The sequence below is a fragment of the Tetrahymena thermophila genome (assembly GCF_000189635.1).
Source record: "Tetrahymena thermophila SB210 genomic scaffold scf_8254043, whole genome shotgun sequence".
Lineage (NCBI taxonomy): Eukaryota > Ciliophora > Oligohymenophorea > Hymenostomatida > Tetrahymenidae > Tetrahymena > Tetrahymena thermophila.
Genome location: NW_002476027.1, coordinates 216,660 through 237,021, shown reverse-complemented (window position 1 = coordinate 237,021; position 20,362 = coordinate 216,660). Strand labels below are relative to the sequence as shown.

At 22.1% G+C, this 20,362-nt stretch overlaps 7 protein-coding genes across 7 annotated transcripts; 5 read left to right on the top strand and 2 right to left on the bottom strand. All coding sequences in view use genetic code 6, as the record gives it.

The window, feature by feature from the left end:
- Positions 1–7: 7 nt before the first annotated feature.
- TTHERM_000780429 (transmembrane protein, putative) lies at positions 8–1,071 on the top strand (the record flags this gene model as incomplete). The annotated part of the gene is made up of 2 exons (XM_012800634.1): positions 8–869; positions 944–1,071. The coding sequence occupies 2 exons, from the start codon at positions 8–10 to the stop codon at positions 1,069–1,071; spliced, it is 990 nt and encodes a 329-aa protein (XP_012656088.1).
- A 2,184-nt stretch (positions 1,072–3,255) lies between these two features.
- Positions 3,256–3,660, top strand: TTHERM_000780428 (hypothetical protein; the record flags this gene model as incomplete). The annotated part of the gene is made up of 1 exon (XM_012800633.1): positions 3,256–3,660. The coding sequence occupies one exon, from the start codon at positions 3,256–3,258 to the stop codon at positions 3,658–3,660; it is 405 nt and encodes a 134-aa protein (XP_012656087.1).
- A 1,353-nt stretch (positions 3,661–5,013) lies between these two features.
- TTHERM_00780450 (hypothetical protein) lies at positions 5,014–5,517 on the top strand (the record flags this gene model as incomplete). Its single annotated transcript, XM_001026201.1, has 2 exons — positions 5,014–5,139; positions 5,485–5,517. 2 exons carry the CDS (start codon positions 5,014–5,016, stop codon positions 5,515–5,517), a joined length of 159 nt encoding a protein of 52 aa, XP_001026201.1.
- A 2,148-nt stretch (positions 5,518–7,665) lies between these two features.
- On the top strand, positions 7,666–8,289 carry TTHERM_00780460 (GMP-PDE, delta subunit family protein; the record flags this gene model as incomplete). The annotated part of the gene is made up of 1 exon (XM_001026202.1): positions 7,666–8,289. One exon carries the CDS (start codon positions 7,666–7,668, stop codon positions 8,287–8,289), a length of 624 nt encoding a protein of 207 aa, XP_001026202.1.
- Positions 8,290–9,387: 1,098 nt separating this feature from the next.
- On the top strand, positions 9,388–9,797 carry TTHERM_00780470 (hypothetical protein; the record flags this gene model as incomplete). Its single annotated transcript, XM_001026203.2, has 2 exons — positions 9,388–9,567; positions 9,639–9,797. The coding sequence occupies 2 exons, from the start codon at positions 9,388–9,390 to the stop codon at positions 9,795–9,797; spliced, it is 339 nt and encodes a 112-aa protein (XP_001026203.2).
- Positions 9,798–9,952: 155 nt separating this feature from the next.
- TTHERM_00780480 (ankyrin repeat protein) lies at positions 9,953–12,971 on the bottom strand (the record flags this gene model as incomplete). The annotated part of the gene is made up of 10 exons (XM_001026204.2): positions 9,953–10,372; positions 10,423–10,524; positions 10,580–10,678; positions 10,730–10,932; positions 10,990–11,089; positions 11,143–11,241; positions 11,604–11,863; positions 11,920–12,327; positions 12,422–12,551; positions 12,690–12,971. 10 exons carry the CDS (start codon positions 12,969–12,971, stop codon positions 9,953–9,955), a joined length of 2,103 nt encoding a protein of 700 aa, XP_001026204.2.
- An 841-nt stretch (positions 12,972–13,812) lies between these two features.
- TTHERM_00780490 (transmembrane protein, putative) lies at positions 13,813–20,238 on the bottom strand (the record flags this gene model as incomplete). Its single annotated transcript, XM_001026205.3, has 4 exons — positions 19,692–20,238; positions 19,460–19,644; positions 19,011–19,398; positions 13,813–18,917 (listed from the first exon to the last, which is right to left on the bottom strand). The coding sequence occupies exons 1-4, from the start codon at positions 20,146–20,148 to the stop codon at positions 13,813–13,815; spliced, it is 6,135 nt and encodes a 2,044-aa protein (XP_001026205.2). The 5' UTR covers positions 20,149–20,238.
- Between the last annotated feature and the right edge of the window lie 124 nt (positions 20,239–20,362).

Genomic DNA, 20,362 nt, shown 5'->3' with positions numbered 1-20,362 from the left:
AAAATGAATGAATAATTTTCCTTTACAATTTTTTATTAGAAGTACTCTTTATTACTTGCAAAATCTACTGATTATATTTAATTTACAAATCAAATATATTATCATATTTCTGTGCTAATTACCACTGCAATTATTTATTTATTGGTTTATTATTTTTAATGAATTAATTAAATCTTTTTTGAAAAAAACACAATCTAAAATTATTTTAATCAACTAATTTAAAATTACTATTTTAATTTTTGGTTCTAACAAAACATAAATTGAAAAAATAAAATTATAATTTTTAAAATCTGTAATTTTTTTCTATTTATTTTTGTGTCAAAATAATATATCTAAGTTTCTCAAATAGTTAATTTTTTGCTATTTAACTCTTCTTCTTACTGACTAAATGATTTAATTTAAACTTTTTGAAAAAAATTTTCAAATAAAAAGATAAAATAAAAATATAAAATAGAAAATTGATAAAATTATTTTAACGTATTTGGTAATTGGTATTTTAATGAAAATTTAATTTTATTTTTTAATAAAATTTCTTTTTATATTAAATTAAAAAAAAATTGTTTAAAATTTTAAACTGTTTTTGATTTTCATTAGAAAAATAGCTAATTTGTTGATTTTATAATTAAATAAGATTTAGATAATATAAAGATAAATAAAAGGATACGTGGACAATTATTTACGTCATAAATTAAATATGTTTAGTAATAAAGAAATAAAAAAGTTTTCTGTGAATGATTAGTTTTTTTAGAAGGAAATACAAATCATGTAGCTAAATATTCTCTTGCTTTTCAAGATTGGTGTGTTTTAAATAATGCTAGTAGAAAAAATCAATATCCTAAATACATTAGCATCTTTTATATACTTCGGATGTAAATTAAATATCTTTTATGTTTTTATTTTTGTTAATTTTATATTTTCTATATTCAAATATTATATAAAATAGAATAAGTATCACCTTAAATACTTACCGAAAATTAAAATGGTTAATTAGTTTGTTCCTTCTTTTTTTTTAATCTTAATGATTAAAAAGAATTTAAATAATTGAAATGCATTAATTATACATTATTGTGATTAATTTAACCATGATGATTAGCATATAAACAACATTATTTTTATGTTAAATCAGTAATCAAAAGCAGCGTTAAAATAAGTGTTTGTAAATGACTAAAATGGTACAAATAGATGAATTTTGAAACATCTATTTTGTTAAAAATATATAAGATTCTAGCATTAAACTGTTTAAAATCTGTTTATTTAGTCTTGATGATATACTTAGAGTAAGTATTAGTTTTTTGCTCAAATTTTATTAACTTAAAGATATATTACAAGCAACTATTTGACAGACTTTAAATAAATTAACAATTTAAAAATAGCGGCTGATATCGATAATCTGTAAAACATATATTTTAAAAATAATAAACCATGATTTTAAAAAAAAAAATTTAACAAAAATAAGTTTAACATACTTAAGTAGAAATATTAATCTGTAATAAGATAAAAAAGAGAAAAAAATATGAAACGCAAAAATGTCTGGAAGGAATCTGAGAGTTTTTCTCTAACGTCTAAATTGAATGAAAATTTAAATCTAACATTAATTATATATAATGATTAAGCTAAAAGTTTTAAAAATAAATGAATTTATAAAGATATGGATACGCTATTTATATTAATATAATGATTAATTGATTAAATAAAAAGCAGATATAATATTAGAAAATAGTTTTTAATGTAAATCAATACACAAAAAGGATTTTTAAATATAGAATATTTAAGAATAATGATTTATGATAGAAATTTTATTATACATTTAAGAGTTTTTATATATTGCGCTAAAATAGATTTTTATATTAAGAAGTTATTCAAAAAAGGAAAAAAGTTGTTGAATTCAAAATTACAAGCTAGCAGCTTTGATTGATAATAGAAAAATCTTTCTAATTATTTTACTCTGTTGCACAATTTTTCTTCCTTATATTAAATATAGCTTGTATTGTCTGTTAATATTATATTTATAAGATTTAATTTAGTGGATGCTTTTTCGAAATTAGAATGATGTTTTTTTAAGATTAAAAGAAAATTATAGTCAGTATCTTAGAAATTAATATAGATAATTATTTGTTTAGAAAAGAAGAAGCAATATTAATTATTTTTATAATCTGATGTAAAATTGATTACTAAATTAAGTAGTTATTATTAAGAATTTCTAATTCTTTAGTTTTCTAGAGTCTTTTAATCTAATGAGCTCAAAAAAAACTATTCAAAAGCGTTTTATTGCTTATCCTTCGCTAAGTTTTTTTATCCCATTTAGTACTCTTTCAACATATTATAGTCTCACACAGTTATTATAGTCATTGGATTGAATATTATATTGGATTGTAGTATTAACAATTCTATAAATATAAAACTTAATTAAATTACAGTAAATGATATCAGAGCAGCTCAACATTTCATTTTCTAAATTTATTCTAAAAATAGACTGGTGCATTTCTAGATCTTTACTATTTTTTTAAAACAGTTTAAGCGTCTCTTTATTGATTTAAAGAAAAAGCAGATTATAGTGATAGTGGTTAAAAAAGCAGGTTTTGCTCTTACCGTTATTATATTTCTTAAACGCCTCGTTTTTAATTCCATTTATAATATTTGATATTTTATTCATTATAATTAGAGGTAAACAGAATTATTTAAGGTTTTCCTTTGATAGAATTTTAATGATAGTGTGCATAAACATACGATTTAAGTTATGAAAGCGTGATACGCCTTTATACTTTTACTCTTCTGACTCAAAGTCTTTGTATTTTTTATGAAAAATGAATTTGTGGATGTAGTTATCATAAGGTTTTTTCTAGTTAATAAAGTCTTCAATCCAATCCTTTATTTTACTAAATTATAACTTGCTTTATCCATTTAAATATAATTCTACAATTTATAGGTTATCCAACTCTTAACCACTAGTTTTCAATTGAATTATTCTCATATCAGTATCTTAGAGTGGTTATATCAATAACTACTATTACTTCTATAAATAATACATTTTGCTTTGATCTATTAAATCATTATTTTTTTTTATTTGATTTTCTTAAGTAATATTGTAATCTAGTGTCTTTTCACAAAAAGAGTTTTAATCTTATATACCAGAAATTGAGATGGAAGATATAATGCTTTTAGATTTAGTCGCACTCTATAAAATGAGATTTTATTGTTTGCTATTTTATAGTGGATGAGTATTTTCCAATAAAAATTAGGAAAAAGGATGTTCAAATGAGTTCTTTGAAAGAAGATGATAAATTTATTCTTCACGAGTTAAATTTTTTAAATGGAAAAGGTAAGGATTTGACACTATTTCATTATACTCGAAGAGCTACTACCTTAGCTCTATCAACTGCAACTCTCTTTCTTAAGGATTTAAAGTTAGTATTTCAGTTTAATTCTAATTTATTTATTCAGAATGTGACAACTTTTCTAAAATTTAATTTACATTAGATTGATATATATATTTATAATTTGCGATAGGCTTCTAATATTGTTAATTATTTATTGCATTCTCAAATTAAAGACAATTATATTTGGGCTATTCATTTAAAACATTATCGTTTAAATCACAATCTTAATCTAATTCTTATTACTGTGATTACTATTTCTCACGGACAGTACTTATAATAGTGATTATACTTTCTCGGCCACTATGCAAGATGCTATCAAAGTTAATGCTCTAATTTGTTAAAAAATAATATCAATTTCGAAAATGTTATAACTGAATGATATACTTAAATAAAATTTCAAGGTAAGTTGTATTATATTAATAAAATTTAAATTCGATATAATAATTATAAACAGCCATTGAACATAATAATTACTCGCAAACTGGCTGTTTTTTTAAGAGATTGTACGCTTTGTTTTTGAATCTCTTATAATAGAATAGTACTTTTAGTTTGGGCAGAGTACTCTTGTGATTGCATAGAACAATGTTTATCTCTTCCTTATAATAGAATATGACTAGTGTTATAAAATTACTCATTCATTTTAATTTATTTAAATATATTAGTTTTCCTCTCTCTTTTCTTCTAAAATTTTAATAATCTTTATCTATTTAAATTTAATATGTGCTTTTTTCTTAGAAATTTTTGATTTTTACCAATTAATAAGTTAATCAATACTTTATCAAGACTTTTAGTTATCTGTTTTTCACTTTGATATTACTTACTCTATCTTATCTATCATAAAGTGTTTTAAAAGTTGAATTTCTTTTTGTAGAGTGGTGATATTCTGTTAACCAACTTAGTTTACTTAAAAGAAATAAATTTCTTTTATTTTTATTCAAACTAAGTATGAATGATTATAATTAATTGCTTTCTACTTTAATAGCTTAATTTTTAAAAAAAATCCAATTGAAATTTAACATTTTTCATCTTATAAGAATGGTCTTTTAATACAATTTTATGGATCATATAAAAAACAAACAAGATATGTTATTTTTTTTCCTTTTACATAGATTAAAAATAATTAAATGAGATTCCTTTGGTTATTTATACTTTTAAAGTAAATAAAAAATAAATTGCTTTGATATTAAAAAAATTAAAACATATAAAATTAATTCAAAAATAAAAAACAAATTAAGCTTTGAAAGATTTCAACTTTTACCTATTCCTAATTTTATCATTTAACCATTCTAATAGTTTTAAATTCGTTTTTAAAAAAGTTATCAAAATCTTAGCTAAAATATGAAACAATTTTTATTTTTTATAAAAGGCGTTAGAGAGTGTTAACCGAAAGCAGTGTTTTCTCATTTAAAACTATAATTTTAAGCAATAGACAGCCAAAATTTAGTTTAAATTTATTTTTATAACTTTTCCTACTAGCAGATATTTAAAATTTATTTTAATATTGAAGTAAAGACAGTTATAAATAATTGAGAAATAACAAGATTTCTAAATAAAACGCTGTTTAGTGTTTGAATTCTGGTTTGAAATTTTTTAAAAAACAAAGAGATTTTATTAGAAAAATAGGATTACATCTAAAATGAAAAAAAATTACAAATTACTAGCATCACTTAAGCTGCAGTCTCTAATTTAAGCTGCTATTAAGTCCATTTTAGAAGAAAAACAAAAATTAGTAAAATCGGCTTATTTTGCCAAATAATCTCTCGTATTTCATCTAAATTATTTATAAAGCAAAATCAAATAAATTAGTTTGTTTTTTTTTTTTGCAAAGATTTTTTTATAGAATTTTCAAAGTAAATTTAGAAAATATTTTGCGCTAAAGGCATAGAAAAATATTTTAAACAAATTTTATTAAGAATATCTACAATATTTTTGTAAATTTAGTTTTATATTGAAATTAATTGACAATTTTAACTCTTTTTATAAATAACGATATATTAAACCTAAATAAATAATTTAAAAAAATCATGACACTAATGAAAATTGTTAATAATAATTTTAAAAATATTTTACAAATATTTAAAAAAGTCTGTAAATTTTATTATATTAGTTTCTTAATAAAATAATAACACAAAATATCTGAAAATTAACTAATTCATTAAAGAATGTTGTCTTTGAGATATTAAATTTTCAAAGATAATCTTTTCCTTATTACTCCGAATTTACTTTCCTATAAATTTATTTATTAATCAATTCTAAAATCCTTCTAAAAAATTACAAACAAAATCAATGGATCCACTTAGTTATTTTGGAAAAAATGATGTTATAAATAAATATACTTATTTTTAAATACATCAGCTCAATCATCAAATAAAAATAAACTAGATAAAGCTAATTTTAAAATAATTTTGCAAATTTTTAATTTCTTAATAAACAACATAAAGCATAATTGTATAACTCTAATTTTTATTAATAGAAATGATGGGATTATATTAATTATCGATCTAAATAACTTTTAATCATGCTATTAGAAAAAAATTCTATTCCTTAAAATGCACATAATAAAATATTTATTATTTTAAAATTGAACAAGAAATAAATTGAAATAAGAATTTTAATATTTATGATTTTGATTTCATATGTTTCCAGGAACTTGATAGGTTTTGGTATCTTCAAAGCTAAAATTTTTCTTAATCTAATTGCTCTATTTTTAATTTTATTTTTTTACAAATAATAAAAACTTATTTTTCTTCAGTTTTTTATAAATTACATGTTTCTTTTTTAAAAAAAATCAATTTTAGGCTTTGAATTAAACTAATAAGAAATTTTGTATCAGAAGTTTTTATAGACAGTTGAAATTTAAAAGTGTAAAAGTAAAATATTAAAACATATTTTGCAAATTTTAATTTCATATTTGAACCTTTCTGAATAATTTTAAATTTTGATTGAATTCTTTTTGAAAAACAAATCTTCTGTTTGTAGTTCTTCCAATTTTCAATTATTGGAGTACAAGAAGGCATATATATATAAAATTTAAATAATCATAATCAGCTAATAATCAAGAACCAATAAAGCTGGGTTTCATTTAATAAATTAATTGCCGTTTTTATAAAATAATATAATTATTTTAGTGTTTGTTGTTTAATTATTATTAGTCAGTCTATTTTAAATATAACTTAATAAAAACAAAAAAAGAATACTTTATTAATTTACTAAAAATTATTTGTTTCTAGAAACTTAAAAAAGCCTATTGCTCATTTCCAATTAAATTTATTATTATTTTTTAATGATTTAATTTAATAGTTTCCTGAGAAGATAAAATCATTTTTACAAATAAAAAATCAATATTATCATTATTATTTGCTTTTTAAAAATTAATAAAATATATTTGAATCATATTAATCATTTTAAAAAAATTAAAGAAAATTATATACTTTTAATAAAATTAAATACCCATAATTTGCTAAACATTTATAACAAAAAGAAATTTACTATCTAATTAAAAATAATAAAATAATAAATGTTATCAACACTAAAATGCTTATTAAAACTATTTAAAAAATCTTAATCAAAATATTAGTTTATACTTTTAGAAGCAAAATTTATAAATAAAAATTATATAATTGTCTTAAAATTTTTTATTTCTTCATAAAACAATTTATAATTCATTAAAATTAAAAACTTTAAACTTTACACTCGTATTAGTATATATGTTGCTATGATTTCATGAGTAAATAAAAGGGGTTAATGCTTAAATTATAATTAAGTTATCAAAAATCTCAAAAAAAGAAGATTTTATATAAGAAACTTACAAAAATAAAAATATTTTTTTTAAATATTACTTTTTAAACATTCCTAAAGCTAAATATTTTTATTTTTGTATGAATAAAATTTTGATTTTTATTCATTGATTTATTTATTTATTAAATATTGGGTATTTATTCATCAACTTTAAAATTGATAAAAATTTCATCAATTTGTAATATATGCTTTAAAATAAAGAAGTAAAGAAAGGTGCTGCTCTTTAGATTTCAAAAAATAACTTCATGTAATAAGAGAGAACAAATAACAATTACGATATAGCATCAGGTTATTTAAAATAAATATTTTAGAATTGATAGTTATATCCTAAATTATTAGAATTGAACAGCAGGCATAGAAAGTTAAATTTTATTAAATAAATTATAGTTTATTGATAAAGAAAAAAAGAAATTTCAATTAAAAAATAGAGGTAAATAACTACATCTTTTAGATAGAAATAAGATAAAAGTGAATTAAATTAAAAGGAGAAATGGATAATAATAAGAAGTTTACACCTGATGATGTAAGAGCATTCACTAAACCTACTGAATAGTTTTTGTGCCCTCTTAGTGCTAACCATTACAACATACAATTTTTGGATTTTAGGATAAGAGATGTTGAAACAAATAAAGTATTCTTTTAAATTAGCAGAGAATAAGCAGATGAAGAAGAATTAAAAGCTTTAGAGTAGCAAGAATTGTCACCAGAGGAAGAAATTGAAATGCGTACTGTCAGATATCATTTTGGAAATAACTTCTTTGATATTAAAACAATAGGAACAAGCTTAACTTTTTCAGTAGGATAAAAACCTGTCAAGAATTTTTTAATGATTGAACGTCACTATTTTAGAGAAAAACTCATTCAATCTTATGAATTCAAATTCCCTTTCTGTATTCCTAACACAACTAATAATTGGGAATCTATTTATGATGTCCCTTCTCTCTCAGAAAAAGAAAAAGAAGAAATGATTTTAAATCCATGGGAAACAAAATCAGATTCTTTTTATTTTGTAGGTGATGAACTAGTTATGCACAATAAAGCAGAATACAATTATGCACCTCTTGACTCAGATGAAGAATAAAACTATGACGATAATGATGATGATAATGAGTGAAATTAAAAGCAAATAAAATAGTAAATAATATACAAAGAAATATTTTATATAAATTTATAGTAAAATAAAATTATTAATAAAGTCAATAGTTAATTGTGAAATAAACATGTTTATATTTTTATTTTAATTATAAAAATGGTAATTTAAAATATTAATATGCACATTTTATGCAAGTATTTTTAAGCTATCTTTTGCATTTTCTTAGTATCAAATTACCATTTATGAGTTATACAAGCAAATTCTAAGAAATTTAAAAAGTATTTGCTCCAAATAAATTGTATAAGTATATAATTTTAAATTTTAAAAATTTTAGCATCAAAATTTTTATTAGTATTTCTCAAATTTTATAAATTTTTAACAAATAACAATAGCATCGAAAAATTAACTAATTTTTGATACACTGCGTTTATTTATAATCATAAATTTCTACTTTTGATGTAAAATAATTTTTTATTTTTTAAATAAAATTGCTTGTTGATAATAATTTTTAAAAGCTAAATCTTTATTTCTCATGAAAAAGAATCTAATTTTTTATTAGTTATTTTGAGTTTAACAATAATTAAAATTTTTATTTCAGTATTCTGATTTCTGATCTTATTCAATAAATTTTATCAAATTTTTCTATTAGTTTTAAATTCAAGCAACTTTGTTGAATTTAGGAACGAATTTTATTTAGCAAAAAAAAAAAATAGCTAAAAATTTTTTAGATATTTTCAACTGAAGATAAAGCTTGTTAAATTTTCTCTTTATTTATGTACTTTAAATATTAAGAAAAAAAGGAATAATCAAATATTTTATAATGATTGCTATTAATTTTAGAAGAAAAATGATATTTTTATTCAAAATTTAGTTTTTTTAACTAATTATTTATATTTAATTCTACAAAAAATACTCGAATTTTCCAAAAACAAAAAAATATTAAATTAATTAATCTTCTAATCTTAATTAACAAAAATCTATTCATTTCAAAAAAAATTAAACAACAAAAAAGCAAATTAAATGTATAATTTGTACTGAATTTTTTATTATTAATTAATAAAGATATTTATTTATTTTTGTATAATCCTAAAAAAATTATTAATAAAGAGACCATATATTATGGATTGTGACAACGAAAATCATATAGATTTTGAAAAAGAAGTTGAGGAGTTCACAAAGTTTAACTATGTAGAAAAGATAGAAATAATATCAAACTAAACTGACTAATGTGAAATGATATTTACAACACTAGAAAAGAATGTCCTCCATTTGAAATGCTGCACCTAAGAAGGAATTATTGTACATATAATTGATTAATTAAATAGTTAAAATTAAAATATTTTTAATTATTTCAATCAAAATTCATTTAGGTATTACCAGATAGCAAACCTTGTCTTGAGCAGACTCGTTTTGAATCATTTGATATTTTATTATCTCAATATTCGCCTTTATACAATTAAAAATTCAATAATGATTTAATAAATAAGCTACAAATATTAGCACAAAATTAAGTAGAAGATGAAAATTGAATGAACAAAGTAGTATTTTAATTACAAAAAGCTTAGTAAATAACAGAATTTATATATTATAATATACAAAGTTTCTAATATAGTTATATAAATTAATTAAAATAATTAGTTTAGATGAAAATATTTATTTGTTTATACATTCTTAGTATGAATGTTCAAGATTAATATTGTTATTAATTCTATTTTACCTTTTTAAATTTTTAATCATGACTATCATGCTAAGGTATGGTTTTTATTTTAAATAACATTTATTTGTTCAAATAGTCTTCTTCCTCCTCCATTTCTTTAATTATAATTAATTTTATTATATCTCTCAGATTTAAAATAATGAATAAAAATTAAAGTAGAAGAAAATTTAGCAAACCTTTTATTAGAGATTCAGAAAGCTATCCTTAATCAATCATATAGCGATTTATTATCCTTTTAGCAGCTGTTTTATTTTAGCAATAGTGTCTTGCTTTTTTCCCATAAAAATCAACCAAATAAGCCTTTACTGTTTGCTTACACTTAAGGATATGTTCAATAGAAAGTATGTTTTCAGTTTTGGCAGCATAAATCAGTGCAGTTCCCATTTTCTTTTGAATTAAATAAATTCATAACTTATTAAATTCTTAAATATATTTACTTTATCTTATTTGTTAATATCTTGTATATCTTTTTGCATAACTAATTCTACTAGATCATCTTAGTTAGATTCAGCTGCATAAATAAGAGCTGTCTTTCCTTCCTACAAATGTTAGTTAAAAAATTTTAAAACTATTTATTGAATAAATATTTTTTACATTATCCACACAATCTAAACTTTTTGCCTATCTTATAAAAAATTTAGCCAGCTAATAAGCTTGTTCTTTAATAGACAGGAAAATGCAATTTTCACCTTACTTTAGTTTTAAAAAATTCTTTAAATAAATTGACCGTATTGAAAATATTACTTTATTATTTTGTGTAATTATATTGTTCAAACTATAATCTTGGCATAATTCAATTGCAGAATCGTAATATTAATGTTTTATTGCTAACAACATTAGATTATTCCCATTTTCATCAACTGACATAGGCGAGTTACCTCTTTTGATTAGCTCATAAACTAACCCTAGCTTATTATTTTAAACAGCCAAGAACATTATTTTGTGGTCTAAATAGATTAAAGTAGAACAATTGTAATAATAATTAAATTTTAATGAAATATTACGTTATGTAGTGTCTGCTAAAGCACCTCCCTTAGAAAACAAATAATTTATAAGATCTATTTAGTTTCTTTGGAAAGCATAGTCTACACAAGTCTTCTTTCTCTATAATTTTACAGATTTAATAATTGATAAAAGAGTTAAAATACATTAATTACATCATCAACTATAGTTAAATTAGTACCTCCTTCTACCAAATCATATATACTCTCTAAATCATTGTTAAAAATACAATAAAAAATAGCAGTTCTATTTGCCTATTAAAATATTTAATGTTAAAAAAAATTAAAATATATAATAGAAAGACTTATCTTAATTATAAACTCTAAATAAAACTTATTTAAACCTAATTTGTTAAATTTTTTTTATATTAAAACCATCTAATTATTTTTATTTCAATTCTTATTTTGTGTTAAATCTTAGTTCTTTTTTTATTTCAATTTGTTTGCTTTAAAATCAATTTTATTGATATTTCTATATTAAAATCAATTATATTATGAATTTTAAATTTATTTTATTTTTTAATTAAAAACTATTATTAGATTAATTGTTCGCTGCATATAATGCTAATTTTTGGTCACCTTGAGTTATTTTTTCATCAATTAAATATATTATTTACTTCATCTGTTATATTAGGGTCTGCTTTCGCTGCAAGCAAAGTTTTTACCATGTCACTTTATGATAGTTTTGCTGCCATCATTAAGTATGTGACTTTATTTGTAAAAAACCTGTTGTTTAAATTAATGTATTTTTGGCTAGTGTCAAGGATTACACCTAATATATCATTAAAGTTCTTTTTGATTGCATGTATTATGCTGTTATCACCTTTCCAATCAGTTAAATTTGGGTTTGCTCCTAGCTACAGGAAATTTCGAACAGCTATTTTTATTATTTTTAAATATTTTACTATGTATTTAACATTCCATTTTGTATACCTTCAATATTTCCTTGTATGACTGCCTCCATTAGCATGGTTCTACCTTTTTAATTTATAACTTTGTCAATATTTGGATCTTATATAGGTTTAGGATTTTATTTTTAAATTTTAGCAGACTAGACTCTGGTGAGAAATTATTTTATTCTTTCAGAGTTAGAAGGATTCTTTACTTACGGAGTTTATTATAGTTATTATTCTTATTGGTTTTATTTGTTTTAGTTAATAGTAAATATCTAGGTTTGAGGACTAATTGTTACTTTTTTTTCATTTGATAATGAAGGATAAAAAAAGTTGAATATATTATCTACTGCCTTAGGAGGCGAAGTTATTTGTGATACTGATTTTAAATTTACTGCTGATTGCGGTCTATTTAATATCATATTTCTCTTGAAGTGGTTAACCCAGCCTTAAATATTTGTTAAATATAAATAAATTAAATTTTTGATTCTTTAAATGAGTAATTTAAGCATTTAATAAGTTTCAAATATTTATATTTTTACTTTAAGGAAAATACTCTGTATCTAATGTTTATATTGAATGAGCATATTTGCATGTGTCTTTATTTCTACACAATCCTGTTTACATAAACTATTTACATAATCTAAGCTTCTTTTATTATTACTTAGAATCCTATTAAAAATGAATTAATTAGTAAGTTATGAGAATCAAAGCAAGATTAAATTCAAAATAATAATATTAGTAAACAAGAAATAAATTCAGAATGAATGTTTTAGTTATTTATTGGATTTTAATGAGATTAAAAGTTACTTTTATTTAAGTTTCCATTTAAAGTTATTTAACCATTTCTTTTTATTTAGATTAAGTTTGATTTGCTTAAATATCTCTCATTTCTTTTCCTATTGCTGTAATTTCATTAAGTCTCTTTTCTAAATGCTACATATAGACTTGCTTTTGAATTATTTTTTTTTATGGCTTCTTGTTAGACATACTAGCTTACAAAAGCCTTTCTTTTTCTTCTTATTCTAAATAGTAGTTATTGACATTATTTACAATCGTTCCTACTCTTTTGTGAGTTTTATTGTCAAACATTCTATTTTGTATTTACTTAATTTTTATAATATTAATTACTCAAAAAAATCTTAAATTATCAAATTATTAATATTAAAATGTTAATCAATAAATTACTTAGCTGGTAGAATCCTATTTCATATTAAATTTTGTAAGACCAAATAAATACTGGAAATTAATTAAATTTGCTGAATTAAATGGTTTAAAACTAGAATATTTATTATTTTTAAGAGTTAATAAATAAACAAATATCTAATTTTAAAGTTAAATCTTACTAAATATTCATTCAAGAAAAATTTTTATTAGTAACCATTAGACTATTAGATATTTAAACTAACATTTATCAGATATATTCAGTTTATATTTAATACTTTTAATAAATAGTTGTTTTAATTGGCTTGATAAGTTTTAATAGTTTTTGTTAAAAAAAATTATTTTTTCTTTTAATTTTAAAATATTTTTAATTCTTTAATTAAGTTATTAATATCACACGAAGATTACTAGTTAAATTTGCAATATGAAACAGGGTAAAATCTTGAATAAAAGGATAAATACTAATTTTAACATAAGCTTTTAAACCAAAATAAATAAGTTAAATGAATAATAGAAATTAAATTTCTTAAATATATTTTGATACATAACTTAAATTTATGCAGAATTTTAAATATTTAAAATTATTTGATACTTGTATAATTTTTTTTAGATGAGAATAAGAAAATTTTTAAAATCGTAATTAAAATTTAGAAATAAAATTTTAATATAATACTGATTGAATTCAATTTAGAAAAAAATTAATATATTGTTTTACAAAAATATGAAAATGATAATTAATATATAAATAAAATATGAAATTTTTATATATTCAATAGTTACTGATGTTCTCTTATGGGAAGTATTAGCTAGTTTTGCTATCAGTACTCTATATAACACTAGAAATAGGATTCTAAAGCATATCATGTAAAAGATTGCCAAAAATTTTACTATTTTTTTTTTAATCAGTAGGAGTAGATTAGTTGGTTTAGATTTATATAGGAATATTTCTAGTTTCTTGTATAGTATTTACAGGTTATTGATTGTTTTATGAAAGGAGTTATTATTGATTATTATCCATTTAAAATTTATCAAAACTAGAAACGTATTATGTTGATGGAATCTTAGCCTATCGGTTATTGTTAAAACTGTATAACTGCTGGTAATTATTTTATTTACCATTAGATATATTTAAATTTTGTGAGAATGAAGGAGGTTAGTTTTTGTTTAAATCAAAAGCTTAATTCTTTTTTAAGTTTATTGGGGAATTCTCAGATTGATTATTCATATTATTGTTTGATTAGTTATTATCTTAAAATTTTGAGAAATTGCTCAATTATTGTTCTTATAATTCTTAGTTTGCATGTTCTTACATTTAGCTAGTTTAATTACTCATTTATTACCCAATTTAAGGAGTACTATAAGAATTTGTTATATCATTTGCTTGGAGTATATTCACTCTAGGAGATATGAATTGATTATTTTATTAGCTTAAATTATTGTGCTTAGTTAATGACTAAAGTTAAGCATTTAAGCAATGATTTTCCTCCACTTCTTGAGAGCTCTCTGTATATTTTTCAGTAAGATTATTTTAAGTTTGATCTTATGAAGATTAAATCTGCTGAGATACTCTGTTTTACTATTTCTTATTATAAAAATTATTTTAATGCTGCTTACTGGCATACATTTAATTTTTTAGATTTCTGATATTAGAGTCTTAAATATCAACTTCTATATCAGCTTCATCTAATTAGGCTTTGCTAGATTAAATTTGTTGGAATTATTTCTATTATTTTATATCTTAAGATTTTTTCATTCCATTTTTCTGTTCCTCTAAATTATTCAATAAAAGTTAAGTAGGTGAAAAAATAGTACGAGCTTAAACTTCTAAGTTTTTTTCTTTTTAAGTAAGCTTTTGGTTGCTTAAATCCTTAGGTGACAAGGATTTTGAGCTTGACTTTGTTAATTTATCTGGTGTTTTCAATTCTTAATGTCTTTGTGACTAAACACTTGTAGATTATTTTTCAAAATTTCCTGTATTCACCTATTCTGGTGAGTGGCTTTAAGGACTTCTATCATCAGAAGATAATTTTTAATTATTTAATATCATTTACTAATGATAGTTGTCTCTATTTAAATTAGAATCAATATTGTGTATAGTTTTTGATTTATGTGACTTAGTTTAATCAGATTCTTAATTGTTATAATTGTTATTTATTTTTTTTAATTTCTTTTCATCTTCTGACTCCGATTGTTAAATTTAGATGTTAGATGAGTTACTGTGATTATTTATATTTATAGGAGACCTCTGTGCTTGGCTTTGGAATCTTTCTTAAATTTATAATTCAGAAGAAGAATTAAAATTAGAAGGGAAGAGTTCATGGTTCATAGATTAGTTGTTTGGTGTGGAATTTGATAAGTTTTGTTAAAGTCCATTATTAAGAATCAAAAAAGATTAACTCTCTTATTTATTCATAATTTACTTGCCCATTCCTGGTAATTATTTCTTATCTCTATTATTATTTATTGGAGGGATCATTTAATTGCTTTTTTATTCGTTTTAAATTAATGATTAATCTTATTAATTGCCATATTTTTTTGCATTATTATCTAAGTGTATAACAGTCGTGCTTCTAGGTATGTTATTTCTAGTAACACTTATATGTTAAATGTCTGATGAAGAGTAAGTTGGATTCTTAGCTGTCATGTAGATAGAATGAGTTTAAAATTGATTTTAATGATCTACAGCCTATATAGTCTTGGTCTAAATTAAAGTAGAGGATATATTTTTTAAATCAAGTTACTTTGATTTATACTTAATGTCATTTTCGTTAACAGAATCGAAAATAATATCTAAACTATATTTTTTATTTGGAATTAGGAGGAGTAGAAGCATTATTACAATCAAAAAATGGAAAAATGCAAATTCAATAAAGAAAAATGGAGGGATAATTACATTCCTGTAATTGTATGTGTAATACATAACCCATCCATCAAATGCTAGAATTGCTATCCCTAGAAGAAGACAAATTTATAAACCTTTTTTTATTGTGTGCAAAAGTAATTATGAATTACTAAAAGGTATGTAAAAGATGTCTTTTATATGTGAAAAGTTGCTTCTATACATCAGAAATATTTTAAAGTTAAAAATAAGAGCTAATTTTTACACAACTCTCACTGTTTTATAGTTTGGTTCATATAAGTTATATCCCTGATCTTTGAAAAGTGATTTTTTGAATCTGTAAGCAAAGAAATACTGAGAAACAACATATACCAAAATCAGCAATCCTGCAAGCAATATGGGTAAAAATTATTGAAGAAGACATATCTTAACAATAAAAGCTATTAGTACAATGATTTCAATTAAAGAATAGCATGAGAGTAAGACTGCAACTAAGATCAGATTCTTTACCTTAAATATCTTTCTTACTATACAATAAATGCTAACAATTAAAATGTATAAGGAAATATAAGGTAGATTGTACTCAATGTTGTAAACAAAGTCACGAAGAGGGTCATTATCGCTACTGATTTCCTCACAACGAGCTGTTCCATTCTAATCATAAATTAATTTATATCTATTAACACATTATGTGCATACATTTAAGTTGTAAGGATCACATGAAGAGCAGTTAATATCAGACTCAAAAGACAAACACCTCAGGCATACTTACTATTAATATTTTTGACTCTATACCCTGACATAGTTATTAGGACAGTTAGCCTCACATTAGCTTAATTCAGGAAGAAGAATTTATGATCCTTAGCAAGAAGTGCATTAAGTATCGATTCCTTAACAATTAATGCATGGTGATGAACAGGTATAAGAAGGTGCTAAACTAATTATCGATGAAGCTAACTCTACTATTTTACCAGAGCTATCGATATTACTTATAGAAACTTTAAATTAAGAGGATGTATTGCTTTAGAAAGGACCATTGTTTAATTTATTTTGTATACCAGTTAAAGAAATTATCAAATTTGTGTTTATTGGTATTGTTGAAATACTTGAGAGATATCTTTACTCTTGTTAAAAGTTCATGGACTATATATCTGAGTATTCCTTTTAGATATACTATTGGCCTGAGCTAAGTAATCTCCTATTACTAATTGGCAAGAATTTTGTAATTAAAATAGAATGGTTAGCTTACTGATAACTGCATATTGTGTTTGTATTTTATGATAAATTCTTAAATAATAAGTAGCAACTTATATTTGAGTTATTGATACCAATATCACTAGGGAGATAAATTATTATGGATTAACTTTAATTTATGGGGATTGGGAGATTAAAGTTTAATCTATAGGTTGTTATCTATCCAACTTTGTAGCTATCTGGCGTTACAGATGTTTATTGGAATATCACTGAGTCATAACCTATTTAGCTTCCTCTCTTAGCCACATCTGAAAACTAAGAAGTTGCTATTATATAGCCTTACGAGTCATAAATACAAAATAAAAGTGGAGCTGATATCACATTAGAGTAAGGATTTTAAAGATTTGAAACTGTAAACTATATAACGGTATTAGGGGCTATTGGTGATTGCATGGTTAAAGTAATATTTGTACCACTCTAAGAACAGCTTAAAGTAATAGGTAAACCTTATATTCCACTGCATATCATACTTTACTAATTTTGAGGCAAAAGTTCTAAAACATTTATTGTTAAGACATCTCCAGAAAGGATCTAAACAGGAGATTAAAGAGTAAAAGTGTACATAGTTTTATCACCAATTAAGAAAGATTAAGGCTAGACACTAAATATTTAAAGAGTATTAGGTATGCTCATACTTAGACTTCCAATACTACTACTGGTCTATATTGTATCTATTATGTTTCTAGTGGGTGATAAAGTTGTGATGTTGAGTTATCCAGTAGGCCTTGTTGATCTAGGATTTATTATACCATTTATCATAAGAGTAATCACAGATCCAGAAGGAATACTTTGACTGGATTAGAGGTTTATTTCAACAATATTTCCTATATTTAGAGAACATGAATTCTAAGAAGAAAACTATCCACTAATAAATTAGCATGAGAAAGATGATTAGCTAATTTATTTAAATAGAAAATCATCGAGTGGAAATTAAATATCAATAAAACTATTAGGTATTAATTGCGAAGTAGTGCTAAAGGATATAAGATAGTTATTTTGATTGAAAGTAATTTAGTTATTTACACCTTAAAATTTGAGAAGTGAAATTTATCCACTTGAGGCAACAATGCTTGTAGTACCATCATTTTAGCTATTTTAATACACAGTTAGCCAATTTGGGTTAGTACTCTTTTAAATTTCTACTTATATGACGAAATTCTGAGTTTGGGCTGTAGAGTAAGGATTAACTACTTATTTCAAGTTTATTGCTAAATTGTTGTTATTTTAAATGAAAAAGTTATAAATTCTAATAACAGAATCAGAAGGCATTTCACAAGTTGCTGAAGCAGAAATGTTAGCAAATTAAATGAAATTTATATAGTTATTACAACTAACAATTCCATTTCCAAGCATAGAGCTTACCATATTTGTTGTGTAACTTACTTAGCTAGGAAGATTAATAGTAATACGGTTTGAAATCATACTTGTAGCATCTAGAGAATTCATCATGCTAAATTAAAAAATGTATGAACTCACAATCTAAACCTATTATGGCAAAAAACTAAACTTATTAATTACAAGCTAGCTTGAGAGTGTTTAGTATTGAATACTGTTGAGATCTTAGCAAACTATGTATTGTAAAGTATTATCAGAATACACTATTGTTTAGAAGTAGGTAGAAGTTTAATAAGCTCCTTAGTAATTTTAGACACCATCTAGCCTAAAATAAAACTTAGAATCATCTCCAGCTACGCTTATATCTGATTAAATAAGTATGGATTAATCTTTTTGAATTGAAAGTGTTATTTATCTTCCATCTTGTGTATATCCTTTGAGTTAACCTTTTAAGATAATTTTTAAAAATATTTATTTAAAATATAAAATATTAATCAAAAAATTAAAAGTCTTAAGTAAATTATTAATTAATTAATTACTTTAAAAGTTTGATACTACAAAGTCTATTGGAAGCTTAAATATAATAACATAAGATGGAGAAAAAAATGTTTATGCTTTAATGTTAACTACTAAACTAGTTGTATTTAAAGTATTCTAATTAGAAGAGCTTATAGTTATTGAATTTGGATTGCTTGCAGATGACGCATTTACTGATTTGTTATTTTCGTATTGAATCAAACCTCCGTTTGTTTAGCCGTATAAAGATACATTAAATCCTACTACAGGTTAAGTAGATATAGGTGCAAGCACGTTTGCAATTTAGATGGTTAATGGAGTTATAGTAGTTTAAGAAGTAGTAAGTATATTAGTTATGTTCAACAAGTTTTAAGCATTTAGAACACATGGCAGATTGATATTACCCTATTACTAAATATATAAATAAAAAATTTTAAAGTTTATCTAATTTTAATTCTACTAATAAATTTACCTATTTCAATATGCAAGTAACAGGGTTATTAACATAATTCATTGATGGTTTAGAAGCACTATATTAAGGAAGCTTTATTGAGATGCCCAAATCAGAAGGAAGAAGAATCGATGGCTAAATATTTAGATTTAAGGTACCTTGAATGTTGGTTTGTTATCCATTATTGAAATACAGTTATATGTTATCTTTTATAAAAATTATTAAAATCAAATAATTAAAAAAAATTAATTACTATTAGAATTAATTTATTATATCTGTATCTGATTCTGATATTATCTATTCTAATATTTATCATAGATAGATATTGGAATTATGTATGTGCCAGAATAGGATGGATTTAAGAAATTATTAAACCATATTTAACAGTTACCGCTATTTATAACTATTGAAAATTCAACCAAATAACTTTTTCCACTTACTGATGAGAAATATTGCAATGTCTATTAGTTTTAAATGATGTTAAGATTGGATATAGCATTTTAAAACTCTTATGGAAAATAAAATTAGATGCTTAAAGGAAAAGAATTTTAATAGGTACTATTCCAGTCTTGAAAACTACTTAACTATATATTGTAATTATTAACTTATCCAACTTAATTATTTTAAAGCAAGATATTGATTTATTCGCAATATGTATAAGTAATCAAACACAAGCTAGCGATAGCTATCTACAGTTAATATTTTTTCATTTGATTTGTTTTAAAAGTTTGGATTTTGATTCTCTTTTATTTCGTTTTATTTTTTTTTTTGAATTATTTATTTTTATTAAATTATTAATTTGTTTAATTTATTGGTTGGTATATAAAGAAAAAAACTTATCAGAATTAAAAATTAATGTATCTTTTGTTGTATCCTAGTAGATACAATAAATTATCAATAATTAAAAATATAAATTAAATAATT